The 27,137-nt window shown below is 41.5% G+C and overlaps 1 protein-coding gene across 1 annotated transcript in view; it reads left to right on the top strand.

Moving 5' to 3' along the window:
- Window positions 1-20,207, top strand: part of SLC22A2 (solute carrier family 22 member 2) — a 44,857-nt gene extending 24,650 nt beyond the window's left edge. The window contains exons 10-11 of the mRNA XM_050789221.1: window positions 9,741-9,840; window positions 19,470-20,207. Coding sequence (XP_050645178.1) covers window positions 9,741-9,840; window positions 19,470-19,536 — 167 coding nt within the window. The 3' untranslated portion in view covers window positions 19,537-20,207. The remainder of the gene's footprint in view (window positions 1-9,740; window positions 9,841-19,469) is intronic.
- Window positions 20,208-27,137: the final 6,930 nt, after the last annotated feature.

Raw genomic sequence — 27,137 nt, 5'->3', positions numbered from 1 at the left:
GTATGACATGAACCCCCAAATTCCTATCTGTTGGATGGTGGAAACCAAGAGAATGAACTGCCTTGTGATTACAAGTTCAAGCTCCCAAGGACATTTTTCAACATGTGGTCTCTAGGCAAGATGAAAGAGCAGACAGTTGCCCTGAGTAACAGAAAAAATAGAAGAGAAAGGAGAGAAAGGGAGAAAAGCATTGCCTGGTGGGGTGGCAGGGGCAGCTCCTCCTGCGGCAGGGTGGGGAAGGAGAGGTGCTCAGGGAGGCCAGAGAAAGACCCACCCTGTGGGTCAACACTGTTTAGGTGACCACTTGTCAGTAGCTAAGGGATCTTTTCCAGCAGTCCTATCAGCTCTCAAGTGTCCCTCTTAGGAAGAAATAACTCACTTGCATCTGTGTGAAGGAACCACCAAACAGGCTTTGTGAGAGCAACAAGGCTGTTGATTTCACCTGGGTGCAGGTGGGCTGAGTCAAAAAAGAGAGTCAGTGAAGGGAGATAGGGGTGGGGCCATTTTATAGTATTTGGGTAGGTAAAGGAAAATTACATTCAAAGGGGGTTGTTCTCTGGCAGGCAGGGGCGAGGGTCACAAGGTGCTCAGTGGGGGAGCTTTTGAGCCAGGATGAGCCAGGAGAAGGAATTTCACAAGGCAATGTCATCAGTTAAGGCAGGAACAGGCCATTTTCACTTCTTTGGTGATTCTTCAGTTACTTCAGGCCATCTGGATGTGCATGTGCAGGTCACAGGTGATATGATGGCTTAGCTTGGGCTCAGAGGCCTGACATTCCTGTCTTCTTATATTAATAAGAAAAATAACAAAAAAATGAAATAGTGGTAAAGTGTCAGGGTGGTGAAAATTTTGGGGGGTGGCATGGAGAGATAATGAGCGATATTTCTCGGGGCTGCTTCAAGCAGGATTAGGGGTGGCGTTGGAACCTAGAGTGGGAGAGATTCAGCTGAAGGAAGATTTTGTGGTAAGGTTGTTAGAAGGAGCATTTGTCATGTAGAATGATTGGTGATGGCCTGGATGTGGTTTTGTATGAATTGAGAAACTAAATGGAAGACACAAGGTCTGAATAAAAGAAGGAAAAAAAAAGGTATTAAAGGACTAAGAACTGGGAGGACCCAAGACATCCAATTAGAGAGTGTCCAAGGGGGTTCTGTGTAATTACTTGTTTGGTTGGTGAGTTTTTGGACTCTATTCTTGACAGAGTGCTTTTATTAAGTTGGAGGCTGAGCTTGGTGAGGTGTGTTTTTAAAAGACCATTAGCCAGTTCTACTTTTCCTGAAGATTGAGGACGGTAAGGGGTATGAAGGTTCCACTGAATACCAAGAGCCTGAGAAACTGCTTGGGTGATTTGACTAATAAAGGCCGGTCCGTTATCAGACTGTATAGAGGTGGGATGGCCAAAACGAGGAATTATGTCTGACAGAAGGGAAGAAATGACTGCAGTGTCTACCCAGGCCAAGAGGTATTTTAGCTTCCTAAGGGCATGTGAGTAAAGCTAATTTGCCAGTCCTGGGCAGGGGCAAATCCCTGAGCTTGACATGTAGGGAAGGGAGAGGGCCTGAGAAATTCCTGAGGAGTAGTAGAATAGCAGATGGAACACTGAGAAGTGATTTCTTTGAGGATAGATTTCCATGATAGAAAGGAAATGAGAGGTTCTAAGAGATGGGCTAGGGGTTTGTAACCTACATGGAAGAGGCTATGAAATGATGACAGAATAGAATGGGCCTGTGAGGCTGGAAGGAGATCCTTGATCCAAGAACCATTTGCCTAGTGTGGGAAGAGATTGATAGGTGGAAGTTTCAGTGGGGGAGTAGGTGGGAGTGGCCAGATAAGAAGGAGAAAAACTGCTGTGAGGGATAGAAGTTGGAACGCTAGCTGCTTTTTTAAGCTACCTTATCAGCATAAGCATTGTCCTGAACAATGGGATCTGATACCTTTTGATGGCCTTTGCAGTGAATGACTCCAGCTTCCTTTGGAAGTAAAGCGGCTTTGAGAAGCATTTTTTTTTTAAAGAGGCTTAATGATGGAGGACCCTTGCATAGTGAGGAAATTTCTTTCTGCCCATATAACAGCATGGTGGTGCAGCATATAGAAGGCATATTTAGAGTCAGTATAAATATTGATGCATAGTCCCTTTGCAAGAATGAGGGTCCAAGTTAAGGCAATGAGTTCAGCTTCTTGAGAGGTAGTGGAGTGGGACAGAGCGGTAGCCTCAATGATAGATATGGAAGATACTATAGCATAGCCTGCCTTTGCTGGTGAGTGGCGATTAGGCCTGGTGGAACTGCCATCAGTAAACCAAATGTGATCAGCATGAGGAACACGAAAGAAGGAAATATGGGGACATGGGGTGAATGTCAAGTGGATTAGAGAGATACAGTCATGGAGGTCAGGTGTGGTATCTGAAATAATGTGGGAAGTCAGATTGAAGTCCGGGCCAGGAACAATGGTGATTGTGGGAGACTCAACTAAGAGTGAGTATAGCTGGAGGAGCCAGGTGGGAGGAAGAAAATAGATTTTGGAAGTTATGAGAACTGCAGAGAGTTGAGCACAGTTTGTGATTTTGAGGTCCTCTAAAAGTATTAACGCAGTGGCAGCCACTGCACGCAGAAATGAGGGCTAGGCTGAAACAGTAAGGTCAAGTTGTTTGGATAAAAAGGCTACAGGGCATGGTCCCGGTCCTTGTGTAAGAATTCTGACTGCACAGCCCTGCACTTCAGCTGTATGTACTGAGAAGGGAGTGATGAGTTAGTGAGAGCCACCATGGGAGCAGCTTTTAGGGCTATTTTTTAAGGAATTAAAAGGAGAGTGGGGAAAGGATTTAGGATTTATAGGGTCAGCTAGGTTTATCTAGAATAGAATAATGAGTTGTGGAGGGAAGTATTGAGGATAGGAGAGGATATGGGTTTGGCACCACGGGATGGATAGACAAAACAATTTCGTTGATAAGGTGCAGATCCTGAACTAACCTGTAAGGCTTATCCAGTTTTAGGACAGGTAAAATGGGGGAATTGTAAGCAGAGTTTATAGGTTTTAGAAGCCCATGCTGTAGCAGGTGAGTGATAACAGCCTTTAATCCTTTTAAAGTGTGCTGTGGGATGGGATATTGGCGTTGAACGGGGTAAGGGTGATTAGGTTTTAATGGGATGGTAATGGGCATGTGATTGGTTGCCAGGGAGGGAGTAGAGGTGTCCCATTTTTGTGGGTTAAGGTCGGGGGATGCAGGAGGAAGACGCAAAGGAGGTTTTGGGTTGGGAAGGAGGGTGGCAGTGAGATGTGGCTGTAGTCCAGGAATAGTCAGGGAAGCAGATAATTTGGTTAAAATGTCTTTGCCTAATAAGGGAACTGGGCATGTGGGGATAACTATAAAACAGTGCTTAAGAGAATGTTGTCCAAGTTGGCACCAGAGTGGGGGAGTTTTAAGGGATTTTGAAGCTTGGCCATCAATACCCACAACAGTTATGGAGGCAAGGGAAACAGGCCTTGGAAAGAAGGTAATGTGGAGTGGATAGCCTCTGTATTGATTAAGAAGGGGACAAACTTACCCTCCACTGTAAGAATTACCCAAAGCTCAGCATCCGTGACGGTCCAGGGGGCTTCCAAGGCGACCGGGCAGCGTCAGTCTTCAGCCGCTAAGCCAAGCAGATCTGGGAAGGAGTCAGTCAGAGAGCCTTGGGCTAGAGCTTTAGGGGCTCTAGGAGTGGCTGCCGGCGAGTTGGATAGTCCAATTTCCAGTGGGGTCCTGCACAGATGGGACATGGCTTAGGAGAAATCCCTGGCTGCGGGCATTCCTTGGCCCAGTGGCCAGATTTCCAGCACTTGTAGCAAGCTCCTGGGGGAGGAGGTTCTCGAGGAACCCCGGCAGCTGCGGTTCAGGCGTTTGGAGTTCTTGTGTGCTGCAGATGTGGCTGGAGTTTGTCTCATAGTGGAGGCAAGGAATTGCAACTTAGAAATACATTGCTACTTGGTTGCCTCTACTCTACTATTGTACACCTTGAAGGTGAGGTTAATTAAGTCCTCTTGTGGGGTTTGAGGGCTGGGATTTAATTTTTGGAGCTTTATTCTAATGTCAGGAGCTGACTGGGTGATAAAATGCATATTTAGAATAAGACAGCCTTCTGACCCTTCAGGGTCTAGGGCTGTAAAGAGTCTAAGGGTTGCTGCCAAATGAGCCATGGACTAGGCTGGGTTTTTATATCTGATGAAAAAGAGCCTAAATGCTAACTGATTTGGGAGAGGTCGGACAAAGAAAAAGGAGCGTTAACCTTGATTATGCCTGTAGCTCCAGCCACCTTTTTAAGAGGAAATTGGTGGGCAGGTGGGGGAGGACCAGTCGCGGAATGAAACTGTAAGCTGGACCTGGTGTGAGGAGGGGACGTGATAAAAGGATTATACGGTTGGGGAGCGGAGGCTGAGGAAGAATTGGGACCTAGCTCGGCCTGGTGAGGAGCAGCCTGGGGAGGAGGGGAGAGGTCAGATGGGTCTGTAGAAAAGGAAGACTTTGGAAAGACTCAGCAACGCTTGGGGTTGGGACTGAGGGGACAGGCGGGAGGGAAAGAAGCAAGATTTGGGACGAGTTGCATTGGGAACAGAGACTAGGGAGAGACTGATTTGTAAAAGAATGCCTGGACGTCAGGCACCTCAGACCGTTTGCCCATTTTATGACAAGAATTATCTAGATGTTGTAGGATGGAAAAATCGAAAGTGCCGTTTTCTGGCTATTTGGAACCACTATCAAGTTTGTATTGGGGTCAAGTGGTGTTGCAGAAGAAAACAAAATGCTTAGATTTTAGATCAGGTGAGAGTTGAAGAGGTTTTAAATTTTTGAGAAAGCAGGCTAAGGGAGAAGAGGGAGGAATGGAGGGTGGAAGGTTGCCCATAGTGAAGGAGGCAAGCCCAGAGAAAAGAGAGAGTAGAGACACAGAGAGAAGGGGTGGGAGGTGCTCGCCCCCCAGGAAAGTGAAGAAGAGGTGGGGACACGGAGAGAAGGGGTTGGGTGAGCAGCCAAAGCAGGCATCCCTGCAACTGACTTGCCACCAAGGGAATGTGGGTGAATGACCAAGGCAGGTGTCCCTGCGGTGATCAGACACCAATGAAATGTGGGTGAATAATCAGGCAGGTGTCCCCACATGATTAAACACCAAGGGAAGACTGTCTTCCCAAGTCCGTGACCGGTGCCAGAGTTTTGGGTCCACGGATAAAACGCGTCTCCTTTGTCTCTACCAGAAAAGGGAAAGGAACTGAAATTAAGAGAAGGGAGAGATTGAAAGATGGCACCAAGATTGAAAGGAGAAAGACGTTGAGGGACAGTGAGGGAGGTCAGAGAAGAGAGTAAAGAGAGGCCGCTTACCGGATTTAAAATTGGTGAGATGTTCCTTGGGCTGGTTAGTCTGAGGGCCAGAGGTCATAGGTGAATCTTTCTCATGGAGCAAAGAGCAGGAGGACAGGGGATTGATCTCCCAAGGGAGGTCCCCCGATCTGAGTCACGGCACCAAATTTTACTCGCGTCCATGTGAAGAGACCACCAAACAGGCTTCATGTGAGCAACAAGGCTGTTTATTTCACCTGGGTGCAGGTGGGCTGAGTATGAAAAGAGTCAGTGAAGGGAGATAGGGGTGGGGCCATTTTATAGGATTTGGGTAGGTAAAGGAAAATTACAGTCAAAGGGGGTTGTTCTCTGGCGGGCAGGGGCGGGGGACACAAGGTGCTCAGTGGGGGAGCTTTTGAGCCAGGATGAGCCAGGAGAAGGAATTTCACAAGGTAATGTCATCAGTTCAGTTAAGGCAGGAACAGGCCATTTTCACTTCTTTTGTGATTCTTCAGTTACTTTAGGCATTCTGGATGTATATGTGCAGGTCACAGGGGATATGATGGCTTAGTTTGGGCTCAGAGGCCTGACAATAACTATCCATGTTCCAAGATGCTTTATATGCCTAATCCTGTCACCCACAGACATCAGCAGAGTGCAAGGGAAATTAATTCAAAGAAAACAGCAGTTAACATTCCATAGTGCCAAACTCATTCTTAGCTGAGAGGGACTTTACTGAGAGGGACTTCTACCCCCCTCAATCTTAGGAGGGACTCTAACCTTCCTAAGCTAGGCCTCAAACCCAAGTTCAGTCAAGTGTCTTTGCCTTTTATTAAGAGGGACTTTTAACCCTCTCTGTCTTAGAAGAGACTCTAATTCCCCTAAATTGGGCCTCTAATTCAATCACGTCCTTTACCCAGGTATGCCAGCACTTACCCAAAGTTGATTAATCAGTGCTGCAGTCTGTTTCCTTTGGGCTGGTGGGGGGAGGGCTCCTCAGTATCCCCCCTTCAGGGTTCACCAGAACGATGTTATTGGAAAGGGGTCCTGATCCAGACCCCAAGAGAAGGTTCTTGGATCTCACACAGGAAAGAATTCAGGGCAAGTTCACAGAGTAATGTGAAAACAACTTTATTAAGGAAGTCAAGGAATAAAGAATGGCTACTCCACAGGCAGAGCAGCCCTGAGGGCTCCTAGTTGCCCATTTTTATGGTTATTTCTTGATTGTATGCTAAACAAAAGGTGGATTATTAATGAGTTTCCCCTTTTTTGACCATATGGTAACTTCCTGATGTTGCCATGGCATTTGTAAACTGTCATGGCACTGGTGGGAGTGTAACAGTGAAGACAACCAGAGGTCACTCCCATTGCCATCTTGGTTTTGGTGGGTTGTAGATGGCTTTACTGCAGCCTGTTTGATCAGCAAGGTCTTTATGAACTGTATCTTGTGCCGATCTCCTGTCTCATCCTGTAACTTAGAATGCCTAACTGTCTGGGAATGCAGCCCTGTAAGTCTCAGCCTTATTTTACCCAGTCCCTATTCAAGATAAAGTTGTTGTGTTTCAAACGCCTCTGACATGTCGAGGAAAAAGGCTAAATTCTGTAAAATATTTAAAGAGTTTATTCTGAGCCAAATATGAGTGACCATATTCTGGCCAAATTTGAGTGACTTGCCTGAGGCACAGTCTCAAGAGGTCCTGAGAACATGTGTCCAAGGTAGTTGGATTACAGCTTGGTTTTATATGTATTAAGCAGACAAAAGACATCCATCAATACATGTGAAGTATCCATTGATTTGGTCCAGAAAAGCAAGACAACTCAAAGCAGGGACTTCCAGGTCACAGGTGGATTCAAAGATTTTCTGATTGGCAATTGCTTGAAAGAGTTAAATTATTATCTAAAGATCCAGAATCCGTAGAAAAGAGTGCCTGAGTTAAGATAAGTGGTTATGGAAACCAAGGCTCTTATTATGTAGATGAAGTCTCATAGGTGGTGCCTTTAGAGACAATCAATGGCAAATGTTTCCTATTCAGACCTTTAAAAGGTGCTAGACTCTCAGTTAATCTCTTCAGGACTGGGAGGGTCTGGAAAGGGAAAGATCTAGTTATGTTAATAGAGATTCTTTGCAGATGCGAATTCTCTCCACAAAAGATGGCTTTGCCAGGCCATTTCAAACTAGGTCAAAGAAATATATTTTGGGGTAAAATATTTTAATTTTTTTTTGTCTGTCATGTGATATCATTCTGTGGTCAGGTTGGAATTTGCTCTCTTATTGCTACAAAGAGTCTGTTATGTCAGTCTTAAGATGTGTTTTAATGTTAACACTGGTGACTTGTGCTTGAACTCCAAAAGGGAGAGGGTATAATGAGACATGTCTGCCCCCCACCCCTTTCCATCAGGGCTTAAATGGGAAAGGGTGGGAGTGAAAAATCTTGAAGTTTTTCAGTTCAATTCAATCAGTTGGGGATCTTCGAATTTTGTTTTTGGTTTACATTTGTGAGGTGGTATTGTTAAATAAAAACTTCTGCTGAATTAAATTTATAAGAGTTTAATTAAACAAAGAATGATTCATGAATCAGGCAGCCTCCTGAGCCAGAGTAGGCTCAGAGCTTCCAACACGGCCACATGGTGAAAGAAGATTTATAGACAGAAAAAGAAAAGCCGCGTACAGAAATCGGAAGTGAAGTACAGAAATAACTGGATTGGTTACAGCTTGGTGTTTGCCTTATTCGAACGTGGTTTGAACAGTTGGCCACATTTGACTGGCTAAAACTTGGTGATTTTGTAACCGCCCAAGGGGTTCACCTTGCCTGGTGTCTAGACAGAGCCAGTTTCTCAAGAGAGGGGAATTGCAATAGAGAATGAATAATTCACACAGAGCTGGCTGTGTGGGAGACTCGAGTTTTATTATTACTCAAATCAGTCTCCTGAGCATTCGGGGATCTAAGTTTTTAAGGATAACTTGGTGGGTGGGGGAATCCAGTGAGGCGGGGGCGCTGATTGGTGGGGGATGAAATCACGGGGAGTCAAAGCTGTCTTCTTGCACTGAGTCAGTTCTTGGTGGGGGCCACAAGATCAGATAAGCCAGTTTATCAATTTGGGTGGTGCCAGCTGATCCATCAAGTGCAGGGTCTGCAAAATATCTCAAGCACTGATTTTAGCAGCAGTTTAGAAAGGGTCAGAATCTTGTAGGCTCCAGCTGCATGACTCCTAAACCACAATTTCTTATCTTGTGGCTAATGTTAGTCCTACAAAGGCAACCTAGTTCCTAGGCAACAAAGAGTTCTGCTTTGGCTGTTGTCATCTTTGTTTTAATCTATAAACTAAGTTTTTCCCAAAGTTAGGTCAGCCTATACCCAAGAATGACAAGGACAGCTTGGAGGGTAGAAGCAAGAGGAAGTCGATTAAGTTAGATCTCTTTCACTGTCTCAGTCATAATTTTGCAAAGGTGGTTTTAACTGGCACAAGAGTAGGCTACAGTGTGTTTGCCATTCCATCTAGGTTATAGTTCACAATGTACAGATAAACCTTCAGGCCAAACTTAAAATATGTGAGGAGGCAGCTATAGGCTAAACTCGATTTGACAGTATGTTATCCCAATTTATATAGGAATGTCTGGAGCACCAGAAAGATTACAGAACTTCCCAAGGCCTTGAGACCAGTATGGGAGGGGCCAGAGCTGGAGCCCAGGCCCTCAGAGCTTGGGTTCTGTGCCCTGCAGCTTCTATTTCAGCCATTTTCTGGGGGTGTAAAAATGGAGACTGGCATGCAGTGTTCTGAGACCTCAAAACTAGTAAAGAATCCACATCCTATTTTCTGTATTCTATTATTGTGAAACACATAGAAATACAACTTTAAAAGATCAAAACTTTTATCAGAATCTAAAGAAACAAAAACATGTGTTTATTATTAAAGATTATAGCTAGAGACAAAAAAAGGAATAATGGGAATTTAATGAACACCTGAATTTAAACTAAAATCCTGGCTATACTTTTTAGTGCTCTTATATCATAATAAATACATAATTCATTACTTTTATTTGCTAGAAATGACCCAAGTTTCTGACTTATTTTCCTTACTAAGTGATTTATACTGGCAGCGTTATGGTCTTCCTTTTCAAACAGTTCATTTTTTGCAGAGTTGTTTTCTAACTCCAAAGCATCTTAATATGGTGGCAATGTCCTCTACCCTAGAATAACCTTGACTCAAAATGTTAAGTATTTCATTTCCCTATTAGGAATAGTAATTCAATGGAGTTTGGAACTGGTATAATATTTATAATGGAAAATATAGCAGTCAGAGATGGCAAAGGAATCTGTAAATAAGTATAGAAAAACACCAAAAAAAGTTTTAAACAAAAATAAGGGAAACTCTAATTATAGACCTTGAGTTTTTCAGTTCTTAATGTGATTTTCATCTGTTTGGCTTTCAGCCGTGGTTGGCTTGGTTGCTGGAGGTCTGGTGCTGTTGCTACCCGAAACTAAAGGGAAGGCTTTGCCTGAGACCATCGAGGAAGCCGAAAATATGCAGAGGTAGGCAGTTGAAAGTTTGAAATGAACTGTTCTAGGAAGGTTTTAGGAGAACCCTGTAGCTGTTTGGAAAGAATTAGATTGACTTCATACTTCACACCATACACTGAGATAAATTCAAACTAAATCAAAGACTTGAAAGCGTTTAAAAAATCAGTAAAATTACAAAGACACTATACGAGAATTTCTTTAAACTTTCATGTGGAGAAAGTCTTTCTAAATATGACCCAAAAAATCCAGAATCCATAGAAGGAAGGTCAATATGTTCGCTTTCATTAAAATAAAAGATTCTGCATTAAACAACTACCATAGGCTAAAAATAAAATTATAAACTTGAAGAAAATATTTACTACTCTACATTGGGCTAATTTTCCCAACAAATCTGTAAGAGCAACCACCCAATAGAAAAAAAAAATAGGCAACATATGTGAGCAAATAATTCAATGAAAAGAAAATAAAAACAGCTCTTAAATATGTGAAAATATGCTCAACCTCCTTCATAGTAAGAAAAGTTCAAATTAACACTGCACTAATAACTACCTGGATTGTCAAAAATAAAATTACTTGGTAACACACTATGTTGGGGAAGAATGGGGAGAAACACAGTCTCCCGTGTTGCTGGTAGGAGTTAGATACCTCTATAATGGACAGTGCAATAGTAGGATAAAAATTACAAACATGGACCAGGCACAGTGGCCCATGCCTCTAATCCCAGCACTTTGAGAGGCCGAGATGGGCGGATCACAAGGTCAGGAGATGGAGATCATCCTGGCTAACACAGGGAAACTCTATCTCTACTAAAAAAATACAAAAAAATGTAGCTGGGTGTGGTGGTACGCACATGTAATCCCAGCCACTGGGGAGGCTGAGGCAGGAGAATCACTTGAACCCAGAGGCGGAGGTTGCAGTGAGCTGAGATCACGCCACTGCACTCCAGCCTGGGTGACAAAGCCAGACTCCGTCTAAAAAAATTAAAATATATTAAATTAAAATTACAAACATGTGTATCCTTTAACCTAGTGACTCTACACCTCTAGAAGTTTACATGTACAAAGTGACATGTGTACAGGACTAGTCATTAAGGCATTTTTTTATAACAAGAGTTTGGAAACAACCTAAATGATCATGAATTAGAACACCAGTTAAATAAATGATATGCCATTCTTCTGTAAAATTATACAGTCATTAAAAAGAATGAGGCCACTTCACGTACACTGACAAGGAAAGTTCTCCAAGATATATTGCTAATGGGGGAAAAAGCAAAACATAGAAAAGTATATATCCTATCATTTGTGTAAAAATAGGGAAAGACATATATGTAAATACTTGTATCTCAAAAATGTACAAGAACCATAACATTGGTTGTCTATGGAATGAAGTGGCTGTGGGATACAGGTAGAAGGGAGACTGCAATGCTTACCTTTTTGTAATTTTGAATTTTGGACCATATGAACCCATTCAAACAGTACATTAAAAAATGAAAAACAAACCTGTCTGACACTCTCCCCACAAATTTGTTTATACAGTATATTTAGATATTTTTATTTATTTTCTTCTGACTCCGTTTTTGGCCTACTGATACCACAAACAACTGATTTTTATTCATTTTACCAAACCTTCTTGTTTAACATTTTCAGTACTTGGACAAAATGCTGGTAAATCACAGTGGTCTGAGGCTTTTCCTAGAACTTGAGTCTTAGAGTCGGAAGAGGCCTTTGAATCCAGGCAGAGGTCACATACTCGCAGCCCGCAGGCCACCAAGTTCTCCAGTGCTTTCTTTGGCCTACACAGTATTTTTTTTAAAAGTGGGAAATTCCACATAAACTGGATTTCCAGGATCTGTTTTAAAAAAGCAGAAGATTTGGTAACACTGAGAAGATATTTCCTCTTGTTGTCAATGTGTGGGAGCTGAATGATGGCTTGGCTTTCTGAAGGGTTTGCCCTGTGCAGGAGGCCACAGTCCCCACTGTTTCCTATTGTCTTTGGTACATTGTATGATCTGCCTGGTGCATGCAGACATTTGAGTTGGAGACCTTTCATCTAAACCAACCGTCTCCAACCCCATACCCCTCTCCCTATGTAGCTTCCCACACACATGGGCACCTCCCGTCAAAGACAGTCTAAATCCTGTTTACTGTGGTATCGCTGGAACTCAGCACGGTGCCTGGCATACACAGAGCAGGAGCTTACCAATTATTTGTGGAACAAATGCTGAAGTTCTTTCTACAGCATCCCTAATTGGAGTTTCTTTCTCTAGCCGGCGCCAGTGCCAGGCAGGCAGTAATATGTGTAGTGAAGAGCATGACCTGTAGAGCCTGAAGCCCTGCCATCACATTTCCCATGTGTGTGGCTTTATCGCCTGAATGCCTCAAAGCCTCAGTTTCCTCATCTGTAAATGGGGACAACAGTACCTACTCACTGGATTAAAGAAGAAAATATGTGTAAAGTGCCTGACACTAATTAAGTGTCACCTGGTTCCTACTTAAGTTGTTATGGTTCCTAACGGCACTAAACTTGTCCTAGTTACAGATATAACCTGTGGACTTATACCCAATACCTTATCTTGCTTCTTAAGCCTGTTTTCCTTTCTGTAAAATGAGGATAACAATAGCTAACATTTACTAAGTGCTCTCACCCAGTGCTTTCCAATTAACACTCACCAAGTGTCAATAAAGTGCCTGACACTAATTAATTAATGTCTACAAGCCCCTGCTATTATTCACAGAAGCTTTTATAGCTGTTCTATAAAACAGGAAAATATATGCCTAGACTATTTATTGGAAATCAAATTTTAAAATACATTCCGAGTTGTTGTAAGATGGAGAAGTGTAACTCAGTGACACACACATTCCTATGCTTCTCAGAGTTGTTCATTTTCACCAGGCTGGTTCAAAGCAGGCTAAAGAGATATTTCAAAAGATCATTCCTGTTGTTATTTTATATTCTTTCCATTTGTATGATCTACAGATACTGCTATGAAGATTCGCACTGTTCTTGTTTCTGTATTATATAACCCAGTTCACCACGCACTGAGAGATATGTGTAAGACTTGGGGAATTGCAGAAGAGTGGGAGTGGTGAGGGCTGAGACAGAGCCAGAGAACAGTGCACCTACAGAGGGAGGGGTGGGAGGTGTGGCCTGCAGGAGGCAAGGATGTCTGGGAGCAGGAGGGCAGACCACAGCTGGCACTGAAAACTGACCCCAAGAACAGTGTCATATGCGCTGAGAGCCAGCAGAAACAGGGCAGGGCAAGAATCCCTCCCTCACCAACCAAGTTATTTGGTTCCTAAGGGCACTAAACCTGTCCTAGTTACAAATATAGCCTGCATGGACTTTTACCCTATTCTTTATCTCACTTCTCACTTTTTTTAATCTCTCTATTTTTGAGACAGAGTCTCCCACCGGTTACCCCGGCTGGAGTGCAGTGGCTCAATCTCAGCTCACTGCAGCTTCAACCTCCTGGGCCCAGATCATTCTCCCACCTCAGCCTCCCAAGTAGCTGGGACTACAGGCATGTGCCACCACGCCCAGCTAATTTTTTTGTAATTTTTTAGTAGAGACAGGTTTCACCATGTTGCCCAGGATGGTCTGAAACTCTGGAGCTCAAGTTATCCACCCACCTTGGCCTCCCAAATTGCTGGGATTACAAGTGTGAGGCACCACGCCTGGTCCCTTATCTCACTTCTTAAGCTGGTTTTCCTCTGTAAAATGAGGATAACAATAGCTAACATTTACTAAGTGCTCTGCCCGTGCTTTCCATGCCCTTCCTGTGCACCTTCTTTTATTGCACTTCATCTTATTGCGTTTTGCAGATACTGCATTTTTTAACAGATTGAAGGTATACAGCAACCTACATTAAACAAGTTTATCTGCAGCATTTTTCCAACAGCAGGTGCTCACTGTATGTCTCTGTGGCATGTTTTGGTAATTCTCACAATATTTCAAACTTTTCCATTATTATCATATCTGTGATGGTGACCTGAGATCGGTAATCTTTGGTACTACTATTGTAATTGTTTTAGGGCACCACAAGCCATGTCTGTGTAAAACAACAAACTTAATTGATAAAATGTGTGTGATCTGACTGTTCCACACACTGACAGTTCCCCCATCTCTCTTCCTTTCCTTGGGCCTTCCTCTTGCCTAAGACACAACCATATTGAAATTAGGCCAATTAATAGCTCTACAATGCCCTCTTGGTGTTCAATGAAAGGAAGAGTTGCAAGTCTCAACTTCAAAGCAAAAGGCAGAAATGATTGAGCTCAGTGAGGAAGTCGTGTTGAAAGCCAGCGTAAGCTGAAAGCAAGGCCTCTTGCACCAGCTGGCCAAGTTGAGAATGCACAGGAAAAGTTCTTGAAGGAAGTTTAAAAATGCTACTCCAGTGAACACACAAATGAGAAAATTAAACAGCCTTATTGCTGACATGGAGAAAGCTTGAGTGGTCTGGATAGAAGATCAAACTGGTCACAACATTCCCTTAAGCCAAAGCCTAATCCACAGCAAGGCCTTAACTCTCTTCAATTATATGAAGGCTGAGACAGGTGAAGAAGTAGCAGAAGAAAAATTTGAAGTTAGTAAGTTTGGTTCTTAAGGCTTAAGGAAAGAAGCTGTCTCCGTAACATAAATGTGCAAGGTGAAGCAGCAAGTGCTGGTGTAGAAGCTGCAGCAAGTTCTCCAGATTTAACAAAGATCGTTGATGAAGGTGTTCACACTAAACAACAGATTTTCAATATAGACACCACAGTCTTCTATTGGAAGAAGATGCCATTTAGTACTTTCAAGGTGACAGGGGAAAAAAATCAATGCCTGGTTTCAAAGCTCAAAGGACAGGTTGACTGTCTTGCAGCTGGTGACTAGAAGGTGAAGCCAATGTTCATTTACCATTAAAACCCTAGAGTCCCTAAGAATTATGCTACATCTACTCTGCGTGTGGTCATGGAATAACAAAGCCTGTGTACAGATAACAGTATATCTGTTTACAGTATGGTTTATTGAATATTTTAAGCCTGCTGTTTAGACCTACTGCTTAGAAAAGAAGATTGCTTTCAAAAGATTACTGCTCATTGACAATACATACACCTGGTCACCCAAGAGCTCTGATGGAGATGTACCTAAAGATTAATGTTGTTTTAATGCCTGCTAACACAACATCCATTCTACAGCCCATGGATCAAGGAGTAGTTTTGACATTCAAGTATTATTATTTAAGAAATATACTTTATAAGGCTATAGCTACCATAGATGGTAATTCCTCTAATTGTTCTAGGCAAAGTACATTGAAAACCTTCTGGAAAAGTTTCACTATTGTAGATGCCACTAAGAACATTTGTGAATCATTGGAGGTCAAAACATGAACGTTAATGGGAGTTTTGAAGAAGTTGATTACAACCCTCATGGATAACTTCGAAGAGGTCAAGAATTCAGCATAAAAAGTATCTGCAGATATGATAGAAATAGCAAGAGAACTAGAATTAGAAGCAGAGCCCGAAGATGTGACTTGAATTGCTTCAACCTCATGATAAAACTTGAACAGATGAGGAGTTGCTTTTTAGAGATGAGCTTAGAAAGTGGTTTTTTGAGATGGAATCTACTCTTGGTGGAGATCCTGTGAACATTGTTGAAATGACAACAAAGAATTTAGAATATTACATAAACTTAGTTGACAAAGCAGCATCAGGGTTTGAGAGGATTGACTCCAATTTTTAAAGAAGCTCTACTGTGGGTAAAGTACTATGAAACAGCATTGCATGCTATAGAGAAATCTTTCATGAAGGGAAGAGTCTATCAACATTGAAAGCTTCATATTCTTGTTTTAAGAAGTTTCAACAGCCACTTCAACCTTCAGCAACCACTATCTTGATCAGTCAGCAGCCATCAACATAGAGGCAAGAGCCTCCACCAGCAAGATTACAACTAATTGAAGGCTCAGATGATTGTTAGCATTTAAAAAAAAAAGTATTTTTAAATTACATTGTTTTCTTAGACATAATATTGCACATTTAATAGACTACAGTATAGTGTAACCATAACTTTTATATGAACTGGAAAACCAACAAAAATGTATGACTCACTTTATGGTAAAATGTACTTTATTGTGGTGGTCTGGAACTGAATCCCCAATATCTCTGAGGTATGCCTGTATTCCCTCATTGAATCCTTGCAGCAACCCTATGAAATAGGTGTTATTATTATTAACCCCACTAACAACTGGAATATAAAAACAGGCTGGAGAAAGTAAAGGACTTGCTCAAAACCACACAGCCAATAAGTGACAAAGCCAAAGTTTCAATCCTGGCAGCTAGATTTTGTGGCCCATGAACTTGTCTCACCATCAGAGGGTTGGGCTCATGAATGGGACAATGCAATGAAGCACCCATCACAGCGCTTGGTATTTAATTAGTAGTCACTCACTGGTGACTGATGTTGTTGCGGCTGCTGCTGCCGTTGTTGCTGCTGCTATTGCCATTTTTATTGTTGCTGTTGTTGCTGCTGTTGTTATTGGTACTGCTGCTATTGTTTTTGCTGTTGCTATTACTGTTGTTATTGCTATTACTGTTGCTATTGCTATTGTACTTGTTTCTACTGTTGTTGCTGCTGCTGTTATGATTATTGCTGCTGTTGCTACTGCTGCTACTGTTGTTGCTGCTGTTGTTGCTGATGTTACTGCTGCTGTTGTTACTGCAGGTATTCCTACTGCTGCTGTTGCTGCTGCTTTTGCTGTTGTTGATTGTGATGCTATTGTTGTTACTGATGTTTCCATTGTTATCGCTGCTGCTGTTGTTGCTACTACTGCTACTGCTGCTGTTACTGTTGTTGCCTCTGTTAGTGTTGTAGCTGTTGTTATTGCTGCTACTGTTACTGTTGCTGCTGTGACTATTGCTGCTGTTGTTTTTGTCACTACTGTTGCTGCTGTTGTTGCTTTTGTTATTGTTGAAGCTACTGTTGTTGCTGCTTTCTTGCTGTTGTTGATGCTTTTGCTGTGGTTGTTGTTTTTGTTGCTGCTGTTGCTGTTCACCTTTGTTACTGTTACAGCTACTGTTGTTGCTGCTCTTGCTGCTGCTGCTGCTGCTACTGATGTTGTTGCTGCTTCTGCTATTGCTGTTGCTGCTTTTGCTGATGTTGCTGTTGTTGGTGCTGTTATAATTCTTGCTGCTGCTGTTGTTGCTGCTGTTGCTTTTGTTGTTGCAGCTACTTTTGTTGCTCCTCTTGTTGTTGCTGCTGCTATTGCTGCTGTTGTTGCTTTTGTTATTGTTGTTGCTGCTACCATTGCTGACATTGCTATTGCTGCTGCTGTTGTTGCTGCTACTGCTATTGTTGCTGTTTCTATTATTATTGCTGTTGTTGATTATGATGCTGTTGCTGTTGCTGCTGCTGCTGTTGCTGAAATTGTTGCTGTTGTTGTTATTAATGCTGTTGTCATTGCTACTACTATGGCTGCTGCTGCTGTTGTTGCCACTATTGCCACTGCAGCTGCTGTTGTTGCTACTGCTGATGTTGCTGCTGTTGTTACTGTTGTGGTTGCTGCTACTATTGTTGCTACTGTTGCTTTTGTTGTTGCTGCTGCTTCTGTTGTTATTGCCATTGTTGAGTATGATGCTGTTGCTATTGCTGTCACTGCTGCTACCATTGCTGATGCTGTTGTTGCTGCTATTGTTGCTGATGTTGTCATTGCTGCTATTGTTACTGCTGTTGCTGTTATGATTGCTGCTGCTATTGCTGTTGTTATTGTTGCTTTTATTGTTGTTGCTGCTCTTGCTGCTGTTGTTGCTGCTATTGCTGCTATTGTTGTAATTATTGCTGCTGCTGCTGCTGCTGCTGTTATTACTGCTATTTCTGTTGCTACTGCTGCTGTTGCTGTTGCTATGGCTATTGTTGCTGTTGTTAACTGTGATGCTATTTTTGTTGGTGATGCTTCTGTTGCTATTGCTGTTGCTGATACTGTTGCTATTGTTGCTTTTGTTATTGTTGCTGTTGTTGCTGCTGCTGCGACTGTTGCTGTTGCTGTTGCTGCTGCTGCTATTATTGTTGCTGCTGCTGTTGCCATTGTTACTGCTGCTATTGTTGATGCTGTTGTTGCTGATGCTGCTACTGTTGCTATTGCTGTTGCTGCCACTACTGCTGCTAGTGCTGCTGCTACTGTTGTTGCTACTATGGTAATGATTGCTGCTGCTGCTGTTACTGCTATTACTACTACTACTTCTGTTGTTGCTGCTGCTGCTGTTATTGCTTCTACTCCTGTTGTTGCTACTGCTGCTCTTGCTATTTCTGTGGCTATTGTTGCTACTGTTGTTGCTCTTAATTGTGATGCTGTTGGTTCTGTTGCTGTCGTTGCTACTATTGCTAAAATTATTGCTGCTGTTGTTGCTATTGTTGCTTTTGTTGTTACTATTGCTGTTGCTTTTGTTATTGTTGCTACTGCTGTTGTTATTGCTGCTGCTGCTCCTGTTGTTACTGTTGCTATTGCTATTGCTAATACTATTGTTGCTGCTGCTGTTGCTCATGTTGTTACTGTTGCTATTGCTGTTACTACTGAGGCTGCTATTGTTGCTATGGCTGTTGCTGCTGATGGTATTACTGTTGCCATATCTGTTGCTGCTACTGTTACTGTTGCTGTTGTTATTACTATTGTTGCTACTGTTGCTTTTGTTGTTGTTACTGCTACTGTTGTTGCTGATGTTTCTGCTATTGTTACTGCAGTTACTACTGTTATTACTGTTGTTGCTGCTATTACTAGTATTGCTGCTACTGTTGCTGCTGTTGTTGCTTTTGTTGTTCCTGCTGCTGCTTCTATTGCTACTGTTATTTCTGCTGCTGCAGTTGTTGTTATTGTTGTTGGCACAGAGACCAGAGGAGCTCAACTGACTTGAGTGTACCTCCCCATCTGGAGCTTTAGAGAATTCCAAAACCATAGGGTTATTTGGGTAAGTTTCTGCCATCCCTCGTCTCAGATTGGATTTGTCCAGAAATTGAGACAAAACTAACCAACTCCAGGTTGGGGAAATTCTGTGAGATGCTGGGTGGCTGGGAGCAGCCCACACCTGATTCAATATTGCTATAAACAGAAACAGGTCCAAAGGGCATGGCTGGCAACAATAAAATGAAGAAAGCAGCATTTATACAATGAATATCAGCAATGTCCTGGCATTCACGAAGACAAGATGATTGAGAAAACTTGCAATTTGAACAAATGTTTTGATTGCATTCTTCATTTATCAAGCTGTTGAAAAGTAAATACACTTTGTAAAAATAATTTTTCAAATCCTATTTGCTTAAGTAATGATAACAATGTCTAGATTTTGCAATCTTTATCATTAACTGATATAAGATTAAGTTTAGTCTTTACCCACATTCTCTATTACAAAGAAAGGTGAACACCCTAAATAAAAAAGGAACTTATTTAGGCCAGTACCAATTCAATAAGAGAATTTTAGGAATAACTCTGTCAACATGAGTTATCGACAAGTTCTGTCCATTTTCTTTGTGAGACCCACCATTCAGAATACCTTGCAAGACTAATCATGAACAAAGTTTATAATCATTTGTTGTTCCTCTTATTTATTACCCACTTTATTTTGGTTTTCAGCCTCCTCATAATTTCTTTCTCCCCTCTCCATTTTTATTTCTTATTGCAGACCAAGAAAAAATAAAGAAAAGATTATTTACCTCCAAGTTCAGAAACTAGACATTCCATTGAACTAAGAAGACAGACAATTGCTCCTGTCATGACCTAGCCTTGATGGCAGCAAGACCAAAAGCAGAAATTCCTGCACTCATCACAAAGCCCATACAACTCAACCGAACTTACCCCTGAGCCCTATCAACCTAGGTCTACAGCCAATGGAGTCTATTGTACACTGTGGAAAAATACCTATGGGAACAGATCCTGCCAAGTTCTTCCAGTTCACTTTATTCTCAGCATTCCTAGGACATTGGACATTGGTTTTCTGAAGGGTTTTTTCCAATCTTTGTGTTTTTAAAATTTGATTATTTTCTCTACAATGCCATCTAACCAGAATACACAGGGGTACCATGGGCCAGGGAAACAAAGTAGAAAAAAGTCTGAAAAACAGAAAAGTTGGGAGAGGAGCATCTATTTTCTTAAAGAAATAAAACACCCAAAACAATATAAAATTGTCCAGAATGTATGTCAAGAACTTTAGATAGGCCTTTCAATAACATAGGTGAAGATATTTTTGAAAATACATTGATTATTATCTAGGTTAGACTTAAAGTGAATCTCAAATAAAAGAATCAGGAATACAACTTAAGTAATCATGAGGTCCTTCCATATTTAGACTGGGTAAGCATGAATGTGTATTTTCTACAAAAGATCTTGAGAAGAGTTCAATAAAAATGTTAGCATTATAAAACCATTGATGATCATTTTTTAGTCTGGTAGAAATGTCTCAAAATTTGTGGATATTAAAATATATGTTAATATTTTATAAAAGTAATATAAATACATTTTTAAAAGCTAAATATTATGAGGCTTATAATGAGAAACAAAATTTCCTCGCCCTATTTCACCTCTACTAATTTCTTAGAGAAAATTTTCAACTATTTTAGGTGAACTTTCCCCCTGAGATTCATCTCCATACATCTAAATAACTTCTTTATTTTGACATTTCTTGATTTTTTGGTTTAAATATTATCTATTTACTTTTCAATATAAAAGATAAAAATGTAGCTGTCTTCATCTCTCCCTTCATCCCAACACGCAGCTTTTCTGTTCCCTTTAAACTTTATCACATTTTTATTAAATCAAATACTGAACTTTCATGTCATTGTGGCTATTAACACTGAGTCACTTAGTGTACTATGATTATGCTTCCTTTCTTTTATAGTATGTCACTTTTCCTGAACACTGTTTTTTTTTATTGCTTTGTTTTCTACATATTCATCATTAATTTTCCTCTAAGCTGTGGTGACAGAATAATAGTTCTCCCCTCAGTGTTTTCAAATACATCACACATTGGTTTCTCTTTTCTTTTGTTCTGAGAGACCTCCCACCTGGAGCCCCCAGCCCTCCTGCTCCACTGTGGCCTGGTGAATCTCTAGGTCTGCAGCAGGACTGTTGCCCTGGGCTCTCTCTCCCCACCTTCCTGGGTGTTCCTTTTGTCTCCTGTCTCCTGGATGGCATCTCCTTCTTGATTTTTGTCACATTTTAAAGCATAACTTCCAGTAGCTTCCTGAGAAAGCAGGCATGCCTGTCCTCCCACAGTCTCTTCTGTGGCATCAAATGTTGAAACCTGAAAATGACATTTCTCAGAGCCTTCACCACCTGGCTTCCTATAAGGCTCTACCAGTGGGTCACACTGCCGAGATGGGAAGGAAGGAGCAAGAAAGAAGAGAAACGTTGATATTATAGGCTGTAGAATTGCCCCATAGGCTGAATTCATACCCTCATCAGGTCTCTTAAACAAAAGTTACAAAATGGGTAGGAAGGAGGGAATCTCAGAATTGGAATGGAGACACTGAGTGATCTGAAGATCTTGAACCCCCATGATATAGTTTGGCTCTGTGTCCCCACCCAAATCTCACCTTGAATTGTAATAATTCCCATGTGTCATTGGAGGTACTGCAATGACAACGTAATTGCAACGTAATTGAATCATGGGGGCAGGTTTTTCCTGTGCTGTTCTTGTGATAGTGAATAAGTCTCATGACATCTGACAGTTTCATAACAGGGAATTCTCTTTCGCATGCCGGGACTCCTCTTGCCTGCTGTCGTGTAAGATGTGCCTTTGCTCCTCCTTTGCCTTCCACCACAATTGTGAGGCCTCCCCAGCCACATGGAACTGTGAGTCAAACTTTTTACAACTTTATAAATTACTCAGTCTGGGGTATGTCTTTATTAGTATCATGAGAACAGAATAATATGATAAATTGGTACCAGTGTCAAATAAAAGTGTTGAACTCTATAAAATATTTAAAGAGATTTATTCTGAGCCAAATGTGAGTGACCATGGCTTGTGACACAGCCCTCAGGAGGTCCTGAGAACATGTGCCCAAGGTGGTCAGGGCACAGCTTGGTTTTATACATTTTAGAGAAGCATGAGGCATCAATCAAATGCATTTAAGAAATACATTGAATTGGTCCAGAAAGGCAGGACAACTCAAAGTGAGGAGGGCATGGCAGCAGCTTCCAGACTATAGGTGAAGTTAAATATTTTCTGGTTGACAATTGGCTGAGTTTGTCTAAAGATCTGGAATTGATAGAAAGGGAATGTTAGGTTAAGACAAAGATTGTGGAGGTCCATTCCAAAATGGCCAAATAGGAACAGCCCCAGTCTGCAGCTCCCAGCATGATCAATGCAGAAGACGGGTGATTTCTGTATTTCCAACTGAGGTACCTGGTTCACCTCATTGGGTCTTGTTGGACAGTTGGTGCAGCCCACAGAGGGTGAGCTGAAGCAGGGTGGGGTGTTGCCTCACCCGGGAAGCACAAGAGGTTGGGGGATTTCCCTTTCTTAGCCAAAGGAAGCCATGACAGACTGTACCTGGAAAAATGGTACATTCCTGCTAAAATACTGCACTTTTCCAACAGTCTTAGCAAACGGCACAACAGGAAATTATATCCTGCACCTGGCTTGGTGGGTCCCATACCCACAGAGCCTTGCTCACTGCTAGCGTAGCAGTCTGAGATCGACCTACAAGGCAGCAGCCCGGCAGGGGGAGGGGTGTCCACCATTGCTAAGGCTTGAGTAGCTAAACAAAGCTGCCAGAAATCTCAAATGGAGCAGAGCCCACTGCAGTGATGCAAGGCTTGCTGCCTCTGTAGACTCCACCTCTGGGGACAGAGCATAGCTGAACAAAAGGCAGCAGAAACTTCTGCGGACATAAATGTCCCTGTCTGACAGCTCTAAAGAGAGCAGTGGTTCTCCCAGCACAGTTTTTGAGCTCTGAGAATGGACAGACTGCCACCTCAAGACTTCTCAAGGTGTCTCTACTGAGACACCTCCCAGTAGAGGCTGACTGACACCTCATACAGGCAGGTGCCCCTCTGGGACAAAGCTTCCAGAGAAAGGATCAGGTAGCAGTATTTGCTGTTCTGCAGCCTTTGCTGGTGATACCCAGGCAAACAGGGTCTGGAGAGGACCTCCAACAAACTCCAACAGACCTGCAGCTGAGGGACCTGACTGTTAGAAGGAAAACTAACAAACAAAGGAATAGCACCAACATCAACAAAAAGGACATCCACACCAAAATCCCATCTGTAGGTCACCAACATCAAAGACCAAAGGTAGATAAAACCACAAAGATGGGGAAAAACCAGAGCGAAAAGCCAAAAATTTTAAAAGCCAGAGCACTTCTTCCCTCCAAAGGATCACAGCTCCTCATCAGCAATGGAACAAAGCTGGATGGAGAAAGACTTTAACGAGTTGACAGAGGTAGGCTTTAGAAGGTCAGTAGTAACAAACTTCTCTGAGCTAAGGGAAGATGTTTGAACCCATTGCAAGGAAGTTAAAAACCTTGAAAAAAGATTAGACAAATGGCTAACTAGAAAAAACAGTGTAGAGAAGACCTTAAATGACTTAATGGAGCTGAAAACTATGGCACAAGAACTACATGACACATACACAAGCTTCAGTAGCCGATTTGATCAAGTGGAAGAAAGGGTATCAGTGACTGAATATCAAATTAATGAAATAAAGCAAGAAGAGAAGTTTAGAGAAAAAAGAGTAAAAAGAAATGAACAAAGCCGCCAAGAAATATGGGGCTATGTGAAAAGACCAATTCTATGATTGATTGGTGTACCTGAAAGTGACAGGGTGAATGGAACCAAGTTGGAAAACACTCTTCAGGATATTATCCAGGAGAACTTCCCCAACCTAGCAAAACAGGCCAACATTCAAATTCAGGAAATACAGAGAACACCACAAAGATACTCCTTGAGAAGAGCAACCGCAAGAAACATAACTGTCAGATTCATCAAGGTTGAAATGAAGGAAAAAATGTTAAGGGCAGCCAGTGAGAAAGGTCAGGTTACCCACAAAGGGAAGCCCATCAGACTAACAGCAAATCTCTTGGCAGAAACTCTATGAGCCAGAAGAGAGTGGGGGCCAATATTCAACATTCTTAAAGAAAAGAATTTTGAACCCAGAATTTCATATCCAGCCAAACTAAGCTTCATAAGTGAAGGAGAAATAATATCCTTTACAGACAAGCAAATGCTGAGAGATTTTGTCACCACCAGGCCTGCCTTACAAGAGCTCCTGAAGGAAGCACTAAACATAGAAAGAAAAAACTGGTACCAGCCACTGTAAAAACATGCCAAATTGTAAAGACCATTGATGCTAGGAAGAAACTGCATGAATTAATGGGCAAAATAATCAGCTAACATCATAACGACAGGATCAAATTCACACATAACAATATTAACCTTAAATGTAAATGGGCTAAATGCCCCATTAAAAGACACAGACTGGCAAATTGGATAAAGAGTCAAGACCCATCTGTGTGCTGTATTCAGGAGACCCATCTCACGTGCAGAGACACACACAGGCTCAAAATAAAGGGATGGAGGAAGATCTACTAAGCAAATGGAAAACAGAAAAAAAAAAAAAAAAAAAAAGCAGGAGTTGCAATTCTAGTCTCTGATAAAACAGACCTTAAACCAGCAAAGATCAAAAGAAACAAAGAAGGCCATTACATAATGGTAAAGGGATCAATTAAAAAAAAAAAAAAAAAAAAGCTGACTATCCTAAATATATATATACCCAATACAGGGACAACTAGATTCATAAAGCAAGTCCTAAGAGACCTATAAAGAGACTTAGACTCCCACACAATAATAATGAGAGACTTTAACACCCCACTGTCAATATTAGATAAATGAGACAGAAGTTTAACAAGGATATCCAGGACTTGAATTCAGCTCTGCATCAAGCGGACCTAGTAGACATCTACAGAACTCTCCACCCCAAATCAACAGAATATACATTCTTCTCAGCACCACATTGCACTTATTCCAAAATTGACCACATAGTTGGAAGTAAAGCACTCCTCAGCAAATGTAAAAGAACAGAAATCACAACAAACTGTCTCTTAGACCACAATGCAATCAAATTAGAACTCAGGATTAAGAAACTCACTCAAAACCACACAGCTACATGGAAACTGGACAACCTGCTCCTGAATGACTACTGGGTAAACAACGAAAGGAAGACAGAAATAAAGATGTTTTTTGAAACCAATGAGAACAAAGACACAATGTACTGGAATCTCTGGGACACATTTAAAGCAGTGTGTAGAGGGAAATTTATAGCACTAAATGCCCATGAGAGAAAGCTGGAAAGATCTAAAATTGACACCCTAACATCACAATTAAAAGAATGAGAGAAGCAAGAGCAAACAAATTCAAAAGCTAGCAGAAGGCAAGAAATAACTAAAATCAGCAGAACTGAAGGAGATAAAGACACAAAAAAAATCCTTTAAAAAATCAATGGATCCAGGAGCTGGTTTTTTGAAAAGATCAACAAAATTGATAGACTCCTAGCAAGACTAATGAAGAAGAAAAGAGAGAAGAATCAAATAGATGCAATAAAAAATGATAAAGGGGATATCACCACCGATCCCACAGAAATACAAACTACCATCAGAGAATACTATAAACTCCTCTATGCAAATAAACTAGAAAATCTAGAAGAAATGGATGAATTCCTGGACACATACACCTTCCCAAGACTAAACCAGGAAGAAGTGGAATCTCTGAATAGACCAATAACAGGGTCTGAAATTGAGGCAATTATTAATAGCCTATCAATCAAAAAAAAGTCCAGGACCAGGCAGATTCACAGCCGAATTCTACCAGAGGTACAAAGAGGAGCTGGTACCATTCCTTCTGAAACTATTCTGATCAATAGAAAAAGAGGGAATCCTCCCTAACTCATTTTATGAGGCCAGCATCATCCTGATACCAAAGCCTGTCAGAGACACAACAAAAAAAGGGAATTTTAGACCAATGTCCCTGATGAACATCGATGTAAAAATCCTCAATAAAATACTGGCAAACCGAATCCAGCGGCACATCAAAAAGCTTACCAACTCAATCAAGTCAGCTTCATCCCTGGGATGCAAGACTGGTTCAACATACCCAAATCAATAAACATGATTCATCACATAAACAGAACCAAAGACAAAAACCACATGATTATGTCAATAGATGCAGAAAAGGCCTTTAACAAAATTCAACAGCCCTTCATGCTAAAAACTCCCAATAAACTAGGTATCGATGGAATGTATCTCAAAATAATAAGAGCTACTTATCACAAACCCACAGCCAATATCATACTGAATGGGCAAAAACTGGAACCATTCCCTTTGAAAACTGGCACAAGACAGGGATGCCCTCTCTCATCACTCCCATTCAACATAGTGTTGAAAGTTCTGGCTGGGGCAATCAGGCAAGAGAAAGAAAGAAAGGGTATTCACTTAGAAAAAGAGGAAGTCAAATTGTCCCTGTTTGCAGATGACATGATTGTATATTTAGGAAACCCCATTGTCTCAGTCCAAAATCTCCTTAAGCTGATAAGCAACTTCAGCAAAGTTTCAGGATACAAAATCAATGAGCAAAAATCACAAGCATTCTTATACACCATTAACAGACAAAGAGCCAAATCATGAGTGAACTCCCATTCACAATTGCTACAAAGAGAATAAAATACCTAGGAATCCAACTTACAAGCAATGTGAAGGACCTCTTCAAGGAGAACTACAAACCACTGCTCAACAAAATAAAAGAGGACAGAGACAAATGGAAGAACATTCCAAGCTCATGGATAAGAAGAATCAATATCGTGAAAATTGCCATACTGCCCAAGGTAATTTATAGATTCAATGCCATCCCCATCAAGCTACCGATGACTTTCTTCACAGAATTGGAAAAAAATACTTTAAAGTTCATATAGAACCAAAAAAGCACTCGCATTGCCAAAACAATCCTAAGCAAAAAGAACAAAGCTGGAGGCATCACACTACCTGACTTCAAACTATGCTACAAGGCTACAGTAACCAAATCAGCATGGTGCTGGTACCAAAACAGATACATAGACCAATGTAACAGAACAGAGGCCTCAGAAATAACACCACACATCTACAACCATCTGATCTTTGACAAACCTGACAAAAACAAGAAATAGGGAAAGGATTCCCTATTTAATAAATGGTGCTGGGAAAACTGGCTAGCCATATGTAGAAAGCCAAAATTGGATCCCTTCCTTACACCTTACACAAAAATTAATTCAAGGTGGATTAAAGACTTAAATGTTAGACCTGAAACCATAAAAACCCTAAAAGAA

The sequence above is a fragment of the Macaca thibetana genome, chromosome 4, assembly GCF_024542745.1.
Source record: "Macaca thibetana thibetana isolate TM-01 chromosome 4, ASM2454274v1, whole genome shotgun sequence".
NCBI classification, from domain to species: domain Eukaryota; kingdom Metazoa; phylum Chordata; class Mammalia; order Primates; family Cercopithecidae; genus Macaca; species Macaca thibetana.
The sequence above is the reverse complement of the archived record's forward strand: the minus strand, read 5'-3'. Positions and strand labels throughout refer to the sequence as shown.